Source organism: Podarcis tiliguerta (assembly GCF_965153285.1).
Source record: "Podarcis tiliguerta genome assembly, chromosome: 1".
Lineage (NCBI taxonomy): Eukaryota > Metazoa > Chordata > Lepidosauria > Squamata > Lacertidae > Podarcis > Podarcis tiliguerta.
The window spans coordinates 118,770,283-118,789,066 of record NC_139534.1 but is presented as its reverse complement, the minus strand read 5'-3'; the positions used below and the strand labels follow the sequence as shown (position 1 = coordinate 118,789,066).

The window sequence follows — 18,784 nt, the reverse complement described above, 5'->3', positions numbered from 1 at the left end:
CAGGCAGCTTCCCGGGTCATGTGGTCAGCAGACTAAACCACTTCTGGTGCAACAGAACACTATGATGCATGCCAGAGTGTGCGGAAACACAATTTACCTTCCCATCGCACCGGTACCTACTCATCTACTTGCACTGCCATGCTTTCAAACTGCTAAGTTGGCAGGAGCTGGAACAGAGCAACAGGAGCTCACTCCATTGTGTGGATTCAAACCGCCGACCTTCTGATCAGCAAGCCCAAGAGGCCCAGTGGTTTAGACCACAGCTCCACCTGCGTTGTCCTACCCCAAATACAACACAGGCACTCAACACAGCAGTGGCCTGTACGAACAGAAACCTGATTCCTGTCATCTTCCAGAAGAATTGTTTCCAGAAGAATCAGTTTGTTTCCAGAAGAATCAGCCGAAATAGGCTCTTGAGCACACCAGCTTGTTGAGTGCCTGTGTTGCATCCTGCATGATGCACAGATTAGACATTTTCATGGAAGAAGAAGCCTTTTAACAGATGCTTATGAAGGTACTGTCCATGTGCACAACAACTGTTGTCTCATTTCCTGAAGGTTGAAGGCTGGTGCAGCCAAGGGAGTAGGCTATGAGTCATGACGATCCCCAGTTCAATCATCTCACTTCAGCTATAAAACTCACTAGGTCTTCTCCCTCCCCACCACCCCATCTGCAATATGGGGCAATCATAATTCTGACATTTCACAGGGGTTTTGCATGTATTACAACTACTAAATGCACAAAAAGCCCTTTAAGCATGTGGAAGCATAAGAAGAGCATGCTAGATCAGGCCAATGTGTCTAGAGCCAGTGTGGTGTAGTGGTTAAGAGTGGTAGTCTTGTAATCTGGTGAACTGGGTTCACTTCCCCGCTCCTCCACATGCGGCTGCTGGGTGACCTTGGGCTAGTCACACTTCTCTGAAGTCTCTCAGCCTCACTCACCTCACAGAGTGTTTGTTGTGGGGGAGGAAGGGAAAAGAGAATGTTAGCCGCTTGGAGACTTCTTAGGGTAGTGATAAAGCGGGATATCAAATCCAAACTCCTCCTCCTCCTCCTCCTCCTCTTCTTCTTCTTCTTCTTCTTCTTCTTCTTCTTCTTCTCCTTCTCCTTCTCCTTCTCCTTCTTCTTCTCCTTCTCCTTCTCCTTCTTCTTCTTCTTCTTCTTCAATGGCCCATCTTGTCCAGCATCCTGTTCTCCCAGGAGTCTAGACACAGGACCTTAGTGAAACCCCAGTTTCCCCATGTGTAATTCTCAGCAACTGGCATTCAGAGACATTATAGCTAGAAGGTGTTAATAGCTGTATTCTTCATGAATGTATCTAGGGGTTTGTCCATACTTTGATCAAATGTCTACCCCTTGTGTGCCTATTAGCTCCCGCTTGTCCAGACATCCTTCATCAGATACATCTGCTGTCCCACACTTTTTTTGCGGGGGAGGGGGAAGGTTAAATCCAGAGATACATGGTACTTAGAGAATCCTAAGAGAAATTTTCTCTGCCTCTAAAACCACTTTTTGAACTGTTCCATCTCCAGATTTTCTGATGAGGGCTCGGGGCTCAGGAAGCAGAAAAATGACATGACAACATCTTGGGATCAAAATGGCCACAACTTTATTGATTACAGATGTAAGTAGGTTTTGGCTTAGGCACTGGGTATGCATCCTGAATCAACCAGCCTGTTTGCTGGCTGAGTACTACATCAAGGTCAATCTCAGATGCACATCAAATGGAGCGATCCCTCCAGGATGCCGTTTGGGGAGTTCTGTGACCTGTTAGCCCCTATCTGTGTATTCAGAGAGAAGCCTTCCCCTGGACCCCTTTCCAGGGGTACCACAATACTTAATCCTGAAAAGGGAGGGTAGGACTTGCTCCCACCACCCTAGTTTAGACTAAGAATCCAAACCAGAGCCTTCTTCCTCCAGCAAGGTGTGACAGTTGCTATGAGGTAGGTAAAATGCCCTTTTGTTGAACCCAATTGAAATGTTCTGGAAGAGCTGCAAGCACCATCTTTGTAGTCAAGATAACGCCCCAAATAATTGGCCGTTGTTGCAAGGAGGAACACATATATGTTTCCTTGCTTTGATATGTGCTAAGTGGATTGCTTTGATGCTGCACTTATCTGTGGAACTTGGGATGCTGGGCTTTAGGCTTTGGATGGCGACCTCACTGGCCAGGTGAGGTTCTGGGCAAACTGACATATTCTGCTTTGTGTATGATGGCTATATCAACATTTGCTTGGGGGCGGACAAGCCATGGTGACCTCTTATTGTTGCAGTGCTCGTCCTGTGCCTGCAATGGCAGCGAGGCCCAGCAGGCTCGTTTACTGTAAGCTTACGCTTTCTTATAGTAAAACACTATGTCAGGGAACTGCCATCGGAGCGGGAGGTGGAGAGGAGGCTCCAGGACGATGGTGGAGAGGGCCCCAGTAGGGGGAGTGGTAGCCCATCCACTGGGGAAGGAAATCAGCGTAACACCAGTGGAGAAGGGGGGCAGATGGGGGAATTGGAGAGGTGGCTCCAGGACTCTTCGCAGGAGACCAGCGGAGAGGGCATGAGTACTCTGTTGCCCACACCCACTTTGCGCAGAAAACTTCCGCGCAGGCAAAGGGGGAGGAGACTGGGTGTCAAACAGCTTTTATGCTGGAAGAGGTTTAAGAAACACCCCTTGACGGATTCTGCCAGCGACTGAGGCAGCCACGGAACATGAGGCTGTCCGGACAGCAAGGGTTCAACCAGGCAACCTAGCCAGGAGTAACGGCAACTTACGCACGAGCAACCCCTAGAACCATTACACACTAGGACTGAACACTCTGGTATTTTTAACTTCCTTCTTTGGTATACCTGCACCAAACCACTCCCATGAGCCAACCTTTGGGCTGGTGGATCAGGACAACCACCTGCCCAGCCCAATTGGTCTGTGGGCAAATTGCTCCCAGGCCCCAAATACAGCTATTGATTAGTTTCATAGCAAGGTCATGCACAGGCACTGCCCATTTAACTTCAGGTAGTGCCAAAACATGAAGAGGGCAGGTGAGACGTCTGGTGGCAAACTGTGCTGCTGCTTCTGAGTGCAGTCAGCATGAATGGATTGTCAGCACACCTGAGTGAAGCCAGTCTTCCCCAGGTCTCCTCACCAGCTTTGCCTTCCAGGTTTGCCAGGGCTGGCATGTTAAAATTTTAATTTTAAGTCCCCCATGACCGGCAGTCTCTGCACCATGAATAATTTTATACACATCTAATCTGCCCTCCCCCTTCATGGATCACTGCCTTGCCGTGGCGAAGGGGCTTGAAGAACTCAGAAAAGCTATGAACTATGCCGAGCAGGGCACCCAAGATGAACAGGTCATAGTAGAGAGTTCTGACCAAACGTGATCCACCTGGAGCAGGAACCGGCAAGCCACTCCAGTATCCTTGCCAAGAAAACTCCATGGACAAAGACAACAGGCATATAAAAGATATGACGCTGGAAGATGAGCCCCTCAGGTCGGAAGGCGTCCAACATGCTACTGGGGAAGAGCGGAGGACAAGTACAAGTAGATCCAGAGCTGATGAAGCGGCTGGGCCAAAGCCGAAAGGACGCTCAGTTGCGGATATGCATGGAAGCGAAAGGAAAGTCCAATGCTGTAAAGAAAAATATTGCATAGGAACCTGGAATGTAAGAACCATGAACCTTGGTAAGTTGGATGTGGTCAAAAATGAGATGGCAAGAATAAACATTGACATCCTGGGCATCAGTGAACTAAAATGGACGGGAATGGGCGAATTCAGTTCGGATGACCATCATATCTACTACTGTGGGCAAGAAACCCGCAAAAGAAATGGAGTGGCCCTCATAGTCAACAAAAGAGTGGCGAAAGCTGTACTGGGATGCAATCTCAAAAATGATAGAATGATCTCGATACGAATCCAAGGCAGACCTTTTAACATAACAATAATCCAAGTCTATGCACCAACTACTGGTGCTGAAGAAACCGAAATTGACCAGTTCTATGAAGACTTACAAGACCTTATAGAAGTGACACCAAAGAAGGATGTTCTTTTCATTATAGGGGATTGGAATGCTAAAGTAGGGAATCAAGAGATAAAAGGAACAACTGGCAAATTTGGTCTTGGAATTCAAAACGAAGCAGGGCATAGGCTAATAGAGTTCTGTCAAGAGAACAAGCTGGTCATCACAAACACTCTTTTCCAACAACACAAGAGACGACTCTACACATGGACATCACCAGATGGGCAGCATCGAAATCAGATTGATTATATTCTCTGCAGCCAAAGATGGAGAAGCTCTATACAGTCAGCAAAAACAAGACCTGGAGCTGACTGTGGCTCAGATCATCAGCTTCTTATAGCAAAATTCAAGCTTAAACTGAAGAAAGTAGGAAAAACCACTGGGCCGGTAAGATACAATCTAAACCAAATCCCTTATGAATACACAGTGGAAGTGAGGAACAGGTTTAAGGATTTAGATTTGCTGGACAGAGTACCTGAAGAACTATGGATGGAGGCTCGAAACATTATACAGGAGGCAGCAACGAAAACCATCCCAATGAAAAGGAAATGCAAGAAAGCAAAGTGGCTGTCCAATGAGGCCTTACAAATAGCGGGGTAGAGAAGGCAAGCAAAATGCGAGGGAGATAGAGAAAGATACAGGAAATTGAATGCAGAATTCCAAAAAATAGCAAGGAGAGACAAGAAGGCCTTCTTAAATGAGCAATGCAAAGAAATAGAGGAAAACAACAGAAGGGGAAGAACCAGAGATCTGTTCAAGAAAATTGGAGATATGAAAGGAACATTTCGTTCAAAGATTACCATAATAAAGGACAAAAGTGGTAAGGACCTAACAGAAGCAGAAGACATCAAGAAGAGGTGGCAAGAATACACAGAGGAATTATACCAGAAAGATATGGATGTCTCGTACACCCCAGGTAGTGTGGTTGCTGACCTTGAGCCAGACATCCTGGAGAGTGAAGTCAAATGGGCCTTAGAAAGCATTGCAAATAACAAGGCCAGTGGAAGTGATGGTGTTCCAGCTGAACTATTTAAAATTTTAAAAGATGATGCTGTTAAGGTGCTACACTCAATATGCCAGCAAGTTTGGAAAACTCAGCAGTGGCCAGAGGATTGGAGAAGGTCAGTCTACATCCCAATCCCAAAGAAGGGCAGTGCTAAAGAATGCTCCAACTACCGCACAATTGCACTCATTTCACACGCTAGCAAGGTTATGCTTAAAATTCTACAAGGAAGGCTCAAGCAGTATGTGGACCGAGAACTCCCAGAAGTGCAAGCTGGATTTAGAAGAGGCAGAGGAATCAGAGACCAAATTGCAAACATGCGCTGGATTATGGAGAAAGCTAGAGAGTTCCAGAAAGACATCTACTTCTGCTTCATTGACTATGCAAAAGCCTTTGACTGTGTCGACCACAGCAAACTATGGCAAGTTCTTAAAGAAATGGGAGTGCCTGATCACCTCATCTGTCTCCTGAGAAATCTCTATGTGGGACAAGAAGCTACAGTTAGAACTGGATATGGAACAACTGATTGGTTCAAAATTGGGAAAGGAGTACGACAAGGCTGTATTTTGTCTCCCTGCATATTTAACTTATATGCAGAATTCATCATGCGAAAGGCTGGGCTGGATGAATCCCTAGCCGGAATTAAGATTGCTGGGAGAAATATCAACAACCTCAGATATGCAGATGACACAACCTTGATGGCAGAAAGTGAGGAGGAATTAAAGAACCTTTTATTGAGGGTGAAAGAGGAGAGCGCAAAATATGGTCTGAAGTTCAACATCAAAAAAACGAAGATCATGGCCACTGGTCCCATCACCTCCTGGCAAATAGAAGGGGAGGAAATGGAGGCAGTGAGAGATTTTACTTTCTTGGGCTCCATGATCACTGCAGATGGTGACAGCAGCCACGAAATTAAGAGACGCCTGCTTCTTGGGAGGAAAGCAATGACAAACCTAGACAACATTTTAAAAAGTAGAGACATCACCTTGCCAACAAAGGTCCGTATAGTAAAAGCTATGGTTTTCCCAGTAGTGATGTATGGAAGTGAGAGCTGGACCATAAAGAAGGCTGATCGCCGAAGAATTGACGCTTTTGAATTATGGTGCTGGAGAAGACTCTTGAGAGTCCCATGGACTGCAAGAAGATCAAACGCATCCATTCTTAAGGAAATCAGCCCTGAGTGCTCACTGGAAGGACAGATCGTGAAGCTGAGGCTCCAATACTTTGGCCATCTCATGAGAAGAGAAGACTCACTGGAAAAGACCCTGATGTTGGGAAAGATGGAGGGCACAAGGAGAAGGGGACGACAGAGGATGAGATGGTTAGACAGTATTCTCGAAGCTACGAACATGAACCTGACCAAACTGCGGGTGGCAGTGGAAGACAGGTGTGCCTGGCGTGCTCTGGTCCATGGGGTCACGAAGAGTCGGACACGACTGAACGACTAAACAACAACAACAACAAATCTGCCCTCAGGGTGGTGCTGTGGTCTAAACCACAGACCCTAGGACTTGCCGATCAGAAGGTCGGTGGTTCGAATCCCCGTGATGGGGAGAGCTCTCGTTGTTCGATCCCTGCTAGCAAAGTGCAAAAGCACGTCAAGTGCAAGTAGATAAATAGGTACCGCTCCAGTGGGAAGGTAAACGGCATTTCCATGCACTGCTCTGGTTCACAGCTTGGTCATGCTGGCCACATGACCTGGAAGCTGTCTGCAGACAAACGCCAGCTACCTCGGCCTATAGAGCGAGATGAGTGCCGCAACCCCAGAGTCATCCGCGACTGGACCTCATGGTCTAGGGTACCTTTACCTTTAATCTGCCCTCCTCTCACTCACCTTTTCTTCGAATGAGAAAGCAACAAACTTCTAACGCAGTCCCACCTTGTGGCAACCTGTATTTTTTGGTCCTCCATCCTGCCCAGGCAGGGAGGTCATGTCCCCCTTTCAATACACAGAGTAAGGAGTTCCACCTATTTGGGAAGCAGGGGGAGACCTTCCGCAGGAGTAGCTAACTGCAACGGCCCATCTCCTCACTTCAAAAATGTGTTACGCTCCCTTCCTGGACCGATGTGGCTGTGTAAGAGCTACCTGTCAGTCAGAGGCCACGTGTGTGTCAAGAGCTCTTAAAAGATGGATGGCCGCCAACCAACAGCCCTTGTTCCCTGACATCCGTGAAACCATCAGTGCTGCTACATTATGCATGAAGAAACCTGTTAAGTAAGTGACTCCAACAGGATAGACACGAAGCGCAATGTTCTTTTGTGGACCTTTCCCCTTCCTGTCTGCTGAAACATTCTTCCAAATAAAACAACTTAAAAATGGCAGGTGGGTTTTTGCGTGCCTTCGTGCCAAACTCAAAGTGGTATTTCTCTTTCACGGGCCTGGACTAGGCGTAGCCGTGGCACCTTCCAGTTGTTGTTGGGACTACAATTCCAAGCTCTGTTGGTTACAGTGTGGTGCTATTAATGTCAAAGTTGCAGGTTCGATTCCCGTAGGGGACAGCTGAATATTCCTGCATTGCAGGGGGTTGGACTAGATGATCCTCAGGGTCCCTGAGACATGGCCTGGAAGAGCCCCAAAGGCACATAAGAGAGGCCTGGGGGTCCTGTTAGGCCCCAGCATCTGAAATTCTCTGCTCCTGAAAGAGACCACCAGCCTGAACCAGATCAAAGTTAAAAGCCTGCATCAGTGTCAATGAAGCACAGCAAAGACCCTTGAAAACAGATAAATCAATATAGCCCTTAAATATCCTTTATTAGAAAATAAGCACTGGAAAATGACTCAGAAGTAGCACAATGGCCAGACATGCTATACACAGCACTATAACATCAGTTCTCTTATTTTCCACAAAGTATCACCTGCCTTTTGTTTATTTTTAAAGGAAATAAAGATTCATGGGTTCACCACATATGATTCTGTGTGCGAATGTAGGTGGGAAATCATACTATAATGCGAATGGGAAATTTCTTTAGGTGACAAAAACACAGTCAATTTCTTGTCTGTCAACCGGTCCCAAAGCCAGGAAAAAAGGAAAGAAAAAGTAAAGCCAACCACTTGAAACGTCAAGAGCACACGTTGCGAAATATAAGACTTTGGGCACAGCCCAGACGACCGTATCATTCATCCTTATTCATTAGTCAGTTTGATCTTCTCTGGGAAGATGATATTCACCGAAAGGTTCTCACCTTCATTGGCCTTCAGGAAGCAATCCCTCTCCTTGCGTACCAGGTGACTGTACCTGGCATTCGCTAACCACATTTCAAATCTGGAGAAGAAGATGATCCCGGTTGTCCCCAGCACAACGAGACACGTCAGCAAGCCGAGGGCCAGGAAGCAGATCACCTGACTCCTACTGAGAAGCTGCTGCCTGTTTTCGATTGTCTCTTTTATGGTCAAGACCTCTGGCTCTTGGGGGTGAACAGGTTTGTGGTGAGCTTTCGGGTGCGGGTGGTGATTCGGCCTGTGTTTAGCCTCCGCACCGACGCTTGTGTTTCTACTGGAAGAAGCACAGGTGACCCCGGCAAAGGGTGGTTTGCAAAGGCATTCAAAGCTTCCGCCAGGGCGTTGGCGACACGTCCCACCATTTTTGCACGGGCCGCTAGTGCAGATAGTGATGGGACTGCTACACAACACACCTCCGTAACCAGAGGGGCAGATGCAGCGGAAGCCCCTCCCAATATCGGTGCAGGTCCCTCCGTTTTCACAGGGGTTCGACTCGCAGTCGTCCGTATCTATTTCGCAAAAGATTCCAGTGAAGCCAGGAAGGCACAGGCAGGAGGCGTGAGGAGCAAATCCGTTGTTGTCCACGCAGGTCCCTCCGTTCTGGCAGGGAGAACTGGAGTTCAAAACAACAAAGGCAGAAGGGGAAGTCCATGAAAAAAACAGAAATGGTATTTTCCCTCCTGTAGAATGAAATAGCTCTGCCCCCATTTATATACCTGTTACCTGAAGGAGCATCTCCACCCCCATCATTCAGCCTGGACACTGAGGTCCAGCTCTGAGGGCCTTCTGGAGATTCCCTGATTACAAGGAGTGAATTTACAGGGAACCAGGCAGAGGGCCTTCTTGGTAGTGGCTCCGGCCCTGTGGAACACCATCTCATCAGATGTCAAGGAAATAAACAACTACTTGACTTTTAGATGGCATCTGAATGCAACCCTGTACAGGGAAGCTTTTAATATTTGATGTTGTTGTTTCCTGTATTTTTGTTGGAAGCCACCCAGAGTGGCAGGGGCAACCCAGTCAGATGGGTAGGGGATAAGAAATCATTATTATTATATATCCAAAGCCAGGAATGAGCTGAGCTGGGAAGACATGTGCTAAGAGAGACAGAAAGTGGGGAGGGAAGGTAGCTTTGCCCTCCTTCACTCACATGCTCCTCTTGTTGCAGGAATTAGATGCTACCTGCTTGATGGGTGAATGGTAGAGGCATGTGAACAAGCAAACCTGGGTGACACCATGATGCCTGGACTCCTCAACATGGGTGCATGTGAGCAACAACACACACTCCTAATCCTTCTTTATCTGAGAGCATTTTGGCACTTTTTTCTTTTGGTGGAGACGGTTGTTGTGGTCTGCTCTGCTTGTTTTGCGGTGTGTTTGCTTGTAAGGTGGTGGTCTGGGCATTGCCAGTTTCTCTTCTGAGAAATGGGCACTTTGTGGTGCCCATGACAGGTTCCAAGTGTGCCCTGAAAGGTTGGGGACCCCTCCCCTGGGGGTATGCAGGGTTGGATTTAGGTTTGATGAGGCCCTAAGCTACTGAAGGTAATGGGGCCCTTTATATGTCCAGCTGTCCATTGTCAACAACAAATTGTCACTGTTTATTGTGTTGAATATATGCTATATAGTAAATTATGAACCTAATAGGTATCTAAAGCCATTTGCACATGCAGAATGTAGGCACCCTATACACTATATAGAAATGAGCAAAGCAGTGATATTTTAGGGAGCAGGCTAGCAGGTGGGGCCCTTTACTTACATCATAGGAGCCTACACAGCACAAAACACTGTTGCTGTATGTAGTTTTATTTTATTTGTTTTTTTATCTTATATTTTGGAAATGTACATCCAGTTTTTTTGTTTCTTTAAATTTTGGGGGGGCTCCCAAGAGAGTAGGGCCCTAATCTATAGCTTGTTTAGCTTATACGTAAATCCGACACTGCCTGTATGCAAATGCATGTAGGTGTCAGCCTAATATAAGACAGCAGTAAGACATTCACAAGTTTTTATCCATATTTACCCGTTCACTATACAAGGGCCCTTTTTCACACGGCAGTTTTCCCCGATATATCCTTGAGCACACAAACAAATATATCCTCCATCGCCAGTTTCAATACAAGTGGTTGAGTTATTTGTACAAGGTTTTGAAGAGCAGGGATGAACATCTATATTAATAATACAAAAAAATCAATTCAAAAAAATCAACGTTATTTCTGTAGGATTACTGCAATCCTATACCCATTTACCTGGGAGTGAATCCCACTCAATGGGACTTATACCCAAGCAGACAGGTATATAATTGCACTGTATGTTTATGAACATATGAATCTTGGGGTGCATGCACACAAATCTGTTTGTAGCACAAAACAAGCAGTTTTCCCTCAATCTGGAATTCTTCATGCTCATCCTCAACATGCCATTTTCAATCTCAATTCATTCTGGATCCTGCCATCCAACAGAGCGGGTGTGGTCACTCGAGATACAGTGGTGCCTCGCAAGACGAAATTAATTCGTTCTGCGAGTTTTTCTGTTCTGCGAGTTTTTTCGTCTTGCGAAGCACCACTGTGTATTGACGGTTTCCCATAGGAATGCATTGGCGGTTTTTAAAAAAAGGCGCAAGACGTTCCATCTTGCAAAGCAAGCCCATAGGGAAATCCGTCTTGCGAAGCAACTCAGAAAACGGAAAACCCTTTCGTCTTGCGAGTTTTTCGTCTTCCGAGGCATTCGTCTTGCAAGGTACCACTGTACATGTGAAAACCTTCCCCTTAGTTATGTTATTCTCAACTTAATTATGTTATTCACAGGCACATGTGTCAGGTGAATGATGAAAGACGTGACGAAGTCAGTGGGCAGATGTGGATGCACCCCCATTACTGAGACCACTTACATCGGTTTGCATCTGTTTTGAAATGGACACACTGTGGGATTTTCAGCTTTTTGAGAAGCAATGAGGAATTAGAATAACCTCAAATCTCCTGCTTTAGTTCCCTCCCAGTGTCAGGAGGGCGTTGGTACTTCTAAGATTAAAACTATATACCAGTTTTCCCATTTGACATATAGTTTGGCCTTAAGTAGAACTTGGAGGGTTGCCATATTCTGAGGAGCAAAAAAGAGGATGCTATGATGACTCTCGTTTTAAATACTCCTACTATATGTAGGCTATAGGAGCTGTGATATATTGCTGAGGGGAGGTGAAGAGAATAGGACTGTGTCTATGTCTCATCCAGAAATTATGGCCAGAGACATTTTGGCAAATTGAAAAAATCCACCGGACACAAATTTTACCCCTGAAAAAGAGGACCAGTCCAGGACAAAGAGGGCACATGGCAACCCTGAGGATCTGCTCATCTGAATAGCTGCAACTCCAAGGTGCCTTCATTGCAAAAAAAAGGGAGAGAGAACATGAGGAAGAACTTCCTGACAGTAAGAGCTGTTCGACAGTGGAATTTGCTGCCAAGGAGTGTGGTGCAGTCTCCTTCTTTGGAGGTCTTTAAGCAGAGGCTTGACAACCATATGTCAGGAGTGCTCTGATGGTGGTTCCTGCTTGGCAGGGGGTTGGACTCGATGGCCCTTGTGGTCTCTTCCAACTCTATGATTCTATGATTCTATTCTATGAATGCTATTAAAGTAACTGTCTATCTGTAACACCAGGTGGTGCTGTAACCGTATGGATCGATCCATCTGGATCTTGGGCGGAGGAAGCAAAAGAGGTTTGCAAACCTGTGTCACAGAGGCTACCGATCCATCCTTCTTCGCACATGCATTGCCACGGCTTGGCACAGGTCCCATGCAGGCAGCCAGGGAAAGGGATGCACTGGTCACAGAGAGGGCCCTGCCAACCAGGCTGACACCTAAAGAAAAGACAGTCAAACAAGCCTGGATAGCTCAGCTGGCTAGAGCATGGTGCTGATAAAGCCCAAGGTTGCAGGTTTGATCCTCATATGGGACAGCAGCATATTCCTGCATTGCAGGGGGTTGGACTTCATCAGGCAATGGCAAACTTGGCCCTCTGGATGTTTTGGGACTACAACTCCCATCATCCCTAGCTAGCAGGGTCAGTGGTCAGGGATGATGGGAGTTGTAGTCCCAAAACATCTGGAGGGCCGAGTTTGCCTATGCCTGGACTTGATGATCCTCCTGGCCCCTTCTAACTCTATAATTCTAAGATATCAAGCCAGGATAAGCCCTTCTTTGCAAATATAGTTAAGAGTTTGGAAAGTGTAACAGATGAGCTTCCAAAAATAAGATGGCTTGATTTGACCAAACATGGACTATTCCTCTAATGGAATCCTATACATATAGCACAGCTACATGCACAGCTACATGTATTTACAGCACGATCTCTCTTGGTATGCCCTGCAGAGGACCTTAAGTTCCATGAATAATCATAGTTTAGAGGTCCCGGGCCCTAAGGAAGTCAGATTATCCTCCACCAGGGCCAGGGCCTTCTCAGTGATGGCTCCGACCCGGTGGAATGCTCTGTCCCATGAGACCAGAGCCCTGCAGGATTTAACTTACTTCCGCAGCGCCTGTAAGACAGAGCTAGTCCACCTGGCATTCAATCTCACTTTAGCCTTTTATTCTCCTTCCTTCCCTCCGCCTCCCCTTTTTATGAAGATTACCTGCTCTGGGATCCCACAGCTAATTCTCCCCTGGTCTCCTAACTGGTCCAAATAGGACTAATTTAGCCAGCTAGCCCTGGCAATCATCTAATGTTTATTGGATGGATTTCCCCCCTAAAATGATTTTTGAATTCTGAATTTATTGTTATTCACGTTTTATACTTATTTTATGCTGTTTTTTTGTTGCATCAATTATGTGTTTTAAATTTGTTGTTAGCCGCCCTGAGCCCGGTTTTCTGAACTGGGAAGGGCAGGGTATAAATAAATTATTATTATTATTATTATTATTATTATTATTATTATTATTACAAGAGGGGACAAGTTTCGAAACACGTATGCTTGGAGACAATGGAATTTCAAAATCATTTGTGTCTCGCATCTGAGCACCACACATAGAAACCCAATTTAAAATAACATGCTTTTTCTTTTCTCTGCAAAGAAAGTTTTTTTTAGGACTGTTACTATCAATGGCTACTGGCGTTCATCCTTTATGGAGGCAATATGCCTCGGAGGAACAGTTGCTGCGAATCCTAGGCTGCTCTCGGCTTCTGTTTGTGGGCTTCCCATTGTGGCATCTGATTGATCACTGTGAGAACCGGATGCAGATTCAGCGGAGTTCTTCAGGATATCCTGTGATGCTTTAGAGAACTTTTTTCTGGGGACAAACACTTTTAGTGCTTCGTATCTGGATTGTTTAATTGGTTTTTTTAAAAAATGCATTTCATATTTTGCATTGCATAATTGCAAAACACTTTCGGGTGCCTCTGAATGTGTGAAGTGTTATGCAAAGATAATAAATTAGCTAATTAAACAATTACTGTTGTTTCATTGTGCTGGGTAACCTTGTACCTCATAATTTGCATTGGTCTGCTTTTTAAGTGTTACACAGGCCGTAATAAATATAAATCAGGGGTGGGTGAAATGATGGCACGGTTATTAATTAAAGCTTTGGTTACTGAATTACATTTTGCACACAAATATGCTCCTGTTAGTTGAAAACAGAATAGAGTTCAAAAGCATGATTAACTGAAACAGGCGCTCTCTCGCTTGGGCATAAAAATCTTAATTTACCTGCATTCACTTGAAACTTCACAATATCCATTTACAGGATGACAACCAGGCTTACATTCGACACCTGAAATAGTAAGATTTACAACATAATATTGCAGATGTGCTTCTAAAAAGAGCTCCTCATTCTGTTTTAGAGGGAAGATCCCACTTTAAAATGACAATGTTACCCATGCAAATATTTCATTAGCAACACAGCAGTTGACAGAAAAAACATATGCATAGCTTTAGAACCTATATCTGTTTTCTAGGTTTGAAACTTGTTGTTGTTGTTTAGTCGTTTAGTCGTGTCTGACTCTTCGTGACCCCATGGGCCAGAGCACTCCAGGCACTCCTGTCTTCCACTGCCTCCCACAGTTTGGTCAAACTCATGCTGGTAGCTTCGGGAACACTGTCCAACCATCTTGTCCTCTGTCATCCCCTTCTCCTTGTGCCCTCCGTCCCTCCCAACATCAGGGTCCCTTCCAGGGAGTCTTCTCTTCTCATGAGGTGGCCAAAGTACTGGAGCCTCAGCTTCACAATCTGTCCTTCCAGTGAGCACTTCCATGTTTGAAACTATTGTTTGAAACTATTTCCTTCTAAATCTGATGTTCAGACCCTGAGTGTGGATGCTTATATAGCCAAAACACTACAATCCATGTACAGGAGGGAGCAGGCCTGGGAAACCCCAAGGTTTGCAAAAACACAAGGCATCTTTAGGGGAGGGGGGCAGGGAGGAAAAGACCTCAGCGGGGGGGGGGGGGGGGAGGCAAAAACTGGGGGTGGGATTTTGAGTGGTTGGAATCCAGAGAAGTAGTACTTCATACTGTAACATTTTGTTGCAGCTACTACTTGTGGCAAGCCTCAGAGCTGAAAACAAAACGCAATACAAACTTCTAAATAGTATTATAATTGCCATTGATACAATAATGTTTTTATTCGTTAAATTTCTATCCTGAACTTCCTCCCCCAAAAGGCCAGGGTGACAAATAAGAAAACAGCAATAGCATAAAATTTGATGCATATTTTAAAAAAGAAAAACCGCAGCGCAGAATTTCCAACACAAGTGATGCCAGTTTCAAGTTGTGACCCATCTGTGACTACTAATCCATTCTCATTTCATATTCATGCCCTTGGATATATTATTCTCCTTGAAACTTTTACTTCGAAAGAAGCCCCGTGGACTTCAAGGGAGCCTAAAGAAGTGCATTTAGGAGCAAATGTTAATTAATAGCTCTACTCGTGCAAAAGCAGCTCCTGGCTCCAAGATGACATCCAAATATCCCACAACATAAACACTAAATGTGTCCAACAATGATGCTTGATTGGGAAAAACTAATTTGGTTAAACCACAAAGAAATGCAAAGGTTAATTGAAGCTCATTACATTAATAGTGTTGTGAAATGTATCACCTAAGTAAGACAAAATAAAATCAGGCTTTGCTGCCAAGAACCTGTGCATATTTACTCAGAACTAGAATCTGCAATCCTGTGCACACTTGCTGTGCACACAAGGCTTGCTGAACACAGTGGATCTGGGTACATATACACTAGACTGCACGCAAAGGCCACAGTCACATTATATACACTTATCTGGCATTAAATCTTGTTGAACTCAGTGGAACTCAATCCTACGAGCTATAAGACAGTGGAAAATACTATGCCTGATCTTGACACTGCAATATATTTTATAAACGTGATTGTAAAATCATACATAGATCTGGACCATGAACCAAAGTTTCTACTGAAAAATATATGATGCATTTAAGGACAAAGTTATATTTGAACTCATTCTTCTGCTTGGGAGAACAATGATCACATAGGCTGACCAGAAACACAGTGAATTCGGAAGTTTACTGATACATGAAACATTTAATAGAACTGGGCATTGTACTACCCCATCTCTCCCCCCCCCCTTTCATCTTTTGCAAAAATGAACAGGCATACCAACATCAGAACACTGACAGCACAATCCTATTCATGTCTACTCAGAAGTCCTATTATATCACTGCAGTCCCTAGAAGAACTGAAAGTTCAGTTTTTAAGTTTCACCGGCAGAATTAAGCATTCAGTTACAACTGCTCCGCTTAAATAAATGGAACTGGAGTTTATCTCCGAACGGATCATGCCCTTAAAACAAATACAATGTGTAAAATTTCTGTGCAACGTAGCTCTCACTGATCCATGTTACTACACAAGCTGGATCTTATCAGGTGACACTTTCTCAATCACACTTAACCACCAATGACCTTAAACCAGGAGCAAATTGCATCCGATGGAGAATGCAAATAACTTTCTGTAGTGGTGCAGTAATAAAACTGCTAGCACATTTGAAAAGCGAAGAAGGGTTTCTATGATTCTCTAAACTGAGGGACTGGGGGAGACGGGACAGGACACAGAAACGACACTCTCCCCCTCCAATAGTTGGAAGATATTTACAACAGGAAAGCTTTGCAGCGGCATTAAAAGCTTTGTTTAAAAATAATACCGAGGATTGGGAGAAAGTTTGCAGTCTTTACAGCTGCTACCTATATAGAGGAGGCAACCTACCCCGCCCGCCCCCCGACATGGAAGAAAACGGCAGATGGAAAAGTGGGCGTTCATTTTCAAATGAGTTTGTAAGAACTGTTTTACTAAATATCGAAAATGGGGTTATTAATAGAGATGGGTGCGAGAGAGAGAGTACGCTGAACGGCGGCCAGTTTTTTGGATCTACAAGTAATGGCAGGGATACACAATTCGCTCTCTGGCTCCGCATCCCAATGGAGCGGAAGAGAGAACAAAACTCTTGGGAGCCACACGACCTGCTCCAAGGGAGACAGAAGCACGAGCAAAGATCAACAACAAAAGGACTCGCAAGGGGCAGAGTGTGGACCCCACTTGATGCGCCCTGCCTTGGGCGTGCCACGCAAACACTAGAGGGATTCGTTTACTCGCGAGTAAGCATGCACAGCCTTGCGCCGGACGCCGAGGACCGACGCCGTGAGCATGGTAAAACATCATCCCGTTCCCACCGGGATCTCCTTACCTTGGGCAAGAGGGATGCTAGCAAGCGGCCAAAAGAAGTAACAGATGAATTTGGCAGCCTTGAACCCCATCTCCAAAAAACGCGCCTGGGGAAGGGGGTCATGCCCCGCGCCACAGGGGAGGAGAGGAAGGCGACGCGCGCCTCGGCTGGCTCGGCTCACGACAGCTGTCCCATCCGCAAACAGATGCGCAGCGTCTCCCGCTAGAGACTCCCCCCTTTCTTTCTTTTCCCAGGAAGAGAAAGGAGGGAGGTCCACCCGCGCGTCCTCCGCAGCAGGAGGAGCGGGGAGGGCTCTTCTTGCGGAGAAGGGACCCTTCCCACCCCCTCCCAAGCTTGGGCGAGCCTCTTACGTTCTGGGGAAGGAGGCGGAGGGAATGGGCGCATTCTCACGTGCACGCCGCCACCTCGCGGGGAATCCAATATTACCAGCACGTGAGGAAAGCAGAGAAATGGGGGACACCGAGGCGAAGGGGGCGCAATGGAATTAGACAAGCCACCTAGGGACGGGGTGCCGGGGGTTGGTGGGGATGGGTTTAGGGTGGGGTTTTTTTGGGGGGGAGGGGTGCATCCCCTAGTTTGACTCCGCACGACACGTGCACGCGCCCCTCTCCTTTGTTCTCCGCCTGTTGCTTCCAAGCTGGCCAATCGACACACACCGCCGGGGTTGGGGGCAGAAAGGATAGCTTGGGTGGGAGTAGAGATGGCTCCGCTTCTTGGAGGCGCGCAGGGTGCGCAGGAAAGGGGCGCGCTCGCTTAACCTGGCCAGGAGGTGGCGCTAGCGAGAAACGCGTCGGGAGAGGGGCGCGGGGGCTGCGCCCACCTTCCTCTTCGCGTAGCTAAAGCGCTGCAGCGGCTGTCCGCACTGCCCGAACCCCGGGGAGGTTCCAGCCCTTGCCCACCCGCGAAGAGCGGGCAGATGGAGTTTGCTCCAGCCTTATTGCGGATCTGCTCGCTTTGGGAGCGCGTGGCGGAGCTGCCTGGGTTAGGGCGCGCTGCCTGCCCGGTGTTCACTTATCGGATACCAGCAGCGCCTATGTGCCTTTTTTTAGTTTATTTGTGGCTCTACATTTTGATTGTTGTTTATTTCAACTTAATATCCCTCCTAGGGTTGCCGCCTTTGTTCTGGCAAAATACAGGACAGAGCTGGGCGGTTGGTGTTGAAGTGACTTCAAAACAGTTCCATTACAATCTATTGCAGTTTAACAGGATGGCCCCCCTGGAATTGGTCACACAAACAAATTTGTAAACCATGGACATCAATATGCCAGCCCATAACTCCTCTCCTCATTTAATCCAGTTGCCAATGACTTGTTTGTAGTATCTCCATGACCCATTTACAGTACAGTGGTACCTCAGGTTACAGACGCTTCAGGTTACAGACTCCGCTAACTCAGAAATAGTACCTTGGGTTAAGAACTTTGCTTCAGGATGAGAACAGAAATCACGCGGTGGAGGCAGCAGGAGGCCCCATTAGCTAAAGTGGTACCTCAGGTTAAGATAGGACCTCCAGAACGAATTAAGTACTTAACCTGAGGTACCACTGTATTGAAGCCCCGTCTGGTCGAAGCATCCTTTGCCAGGCCATATCATTTCATATTTATTTACAAACTTGCAGAAGACTTCTTTGTACTTGGAGGGTTCCACAAATAGGCAGATGCCAGGCCACTGCTCTTTTTTGGGGTGGCCCCAAACTGAAAGGCACTCAGTCACCTGAGTTTGCTATTGAAGGGAATTAAAGTACAGTGTATTGAGCTTTCTTGTATTTATTTATTTTTTAAAAGGATGACTGAAATGACGTGTAGGAGATGCTTCTTTTATTTATCGCAGTGTCCAGCAAACAATAACAGAAATGTGCATTCTCTC

General features: G+C 46.2%; 2 protein-coding genes across 3 annotated transcripts in view; one reads left to right on the top strand and one right to left on the bottom strand.

The window, feature by feature from the left end:
- Nucleotides 1–7,735: 7,735 nt before the first annotated feature.
- Nucleotides 7,736–17,258, bottom strand: DLK1 (delta like non-canonical Notch ligand 1). The gene is made up of 5 exons (XM_083439052.1): nucleotides 16,922–17,258; nucleotides 13,919–13,982; nucleotides 11,946–12,076; nucleotides 10,246–10,390; nucleotides 7,736–8,841 (listed from the first exon to the last, which is right to left on the bottom strand). Exons 1-5 carry the CDS (start codon nucleotides 16,989–16,991, stop codon nucleotides 8,133–8,135), a joined length of 1,119 nt encoding a protein of 372 aa, XP_083295178.1. The 5' UTR covers nucleotides 16,992–17,258; the 3' UTR covers nucleotides 7,736–8,132.
- LOC310677473 (uncharacterized protein) overlaps nucleotides 15,433–18,784 on the top strand; it is a 44,687-nt gene continuing 41,335 nt past the window's right edge. The window contains exon 1 of one of the 2 annotated variants that reach the window (XM_083440592.1): nucleotides 15,433–16,884. The gene's annotated coding sequence lies outside the window, so the exon portion shown is untranslated. The remainder of the gene's footprint in view (nucleotides 16,885–18,784) is intronic. The other variant, XR_014511176.1, reaches the window with a different exon arrangement.

Excerpts from the sequence above, each read along its gene's own strand:
- DLK1 (XM_083439052.1), bottom strand. The coding sequence starts at position 16,991 with ATGGGGTTCAAGGCTGCCAAATTCATCTGTTACTTCTTTTGGCCGCTT. Across the intron at positions 13,983-16,921 it reads TAGCATCCCTCTTGCCCAAG|GTGTCGAATGTAAGCCTGGT; the intron begins GTAAGGAGATCC and ends TTACTATTTCAG. Across the intron at positions 12,077-13,918 it reads GAAGTTTCAAGTGAATGCAG|GTGTCAGCCTGGTTGGCAGG; the intron begins GTAAATTAAGAT and ends TCTTTTCTTTAG.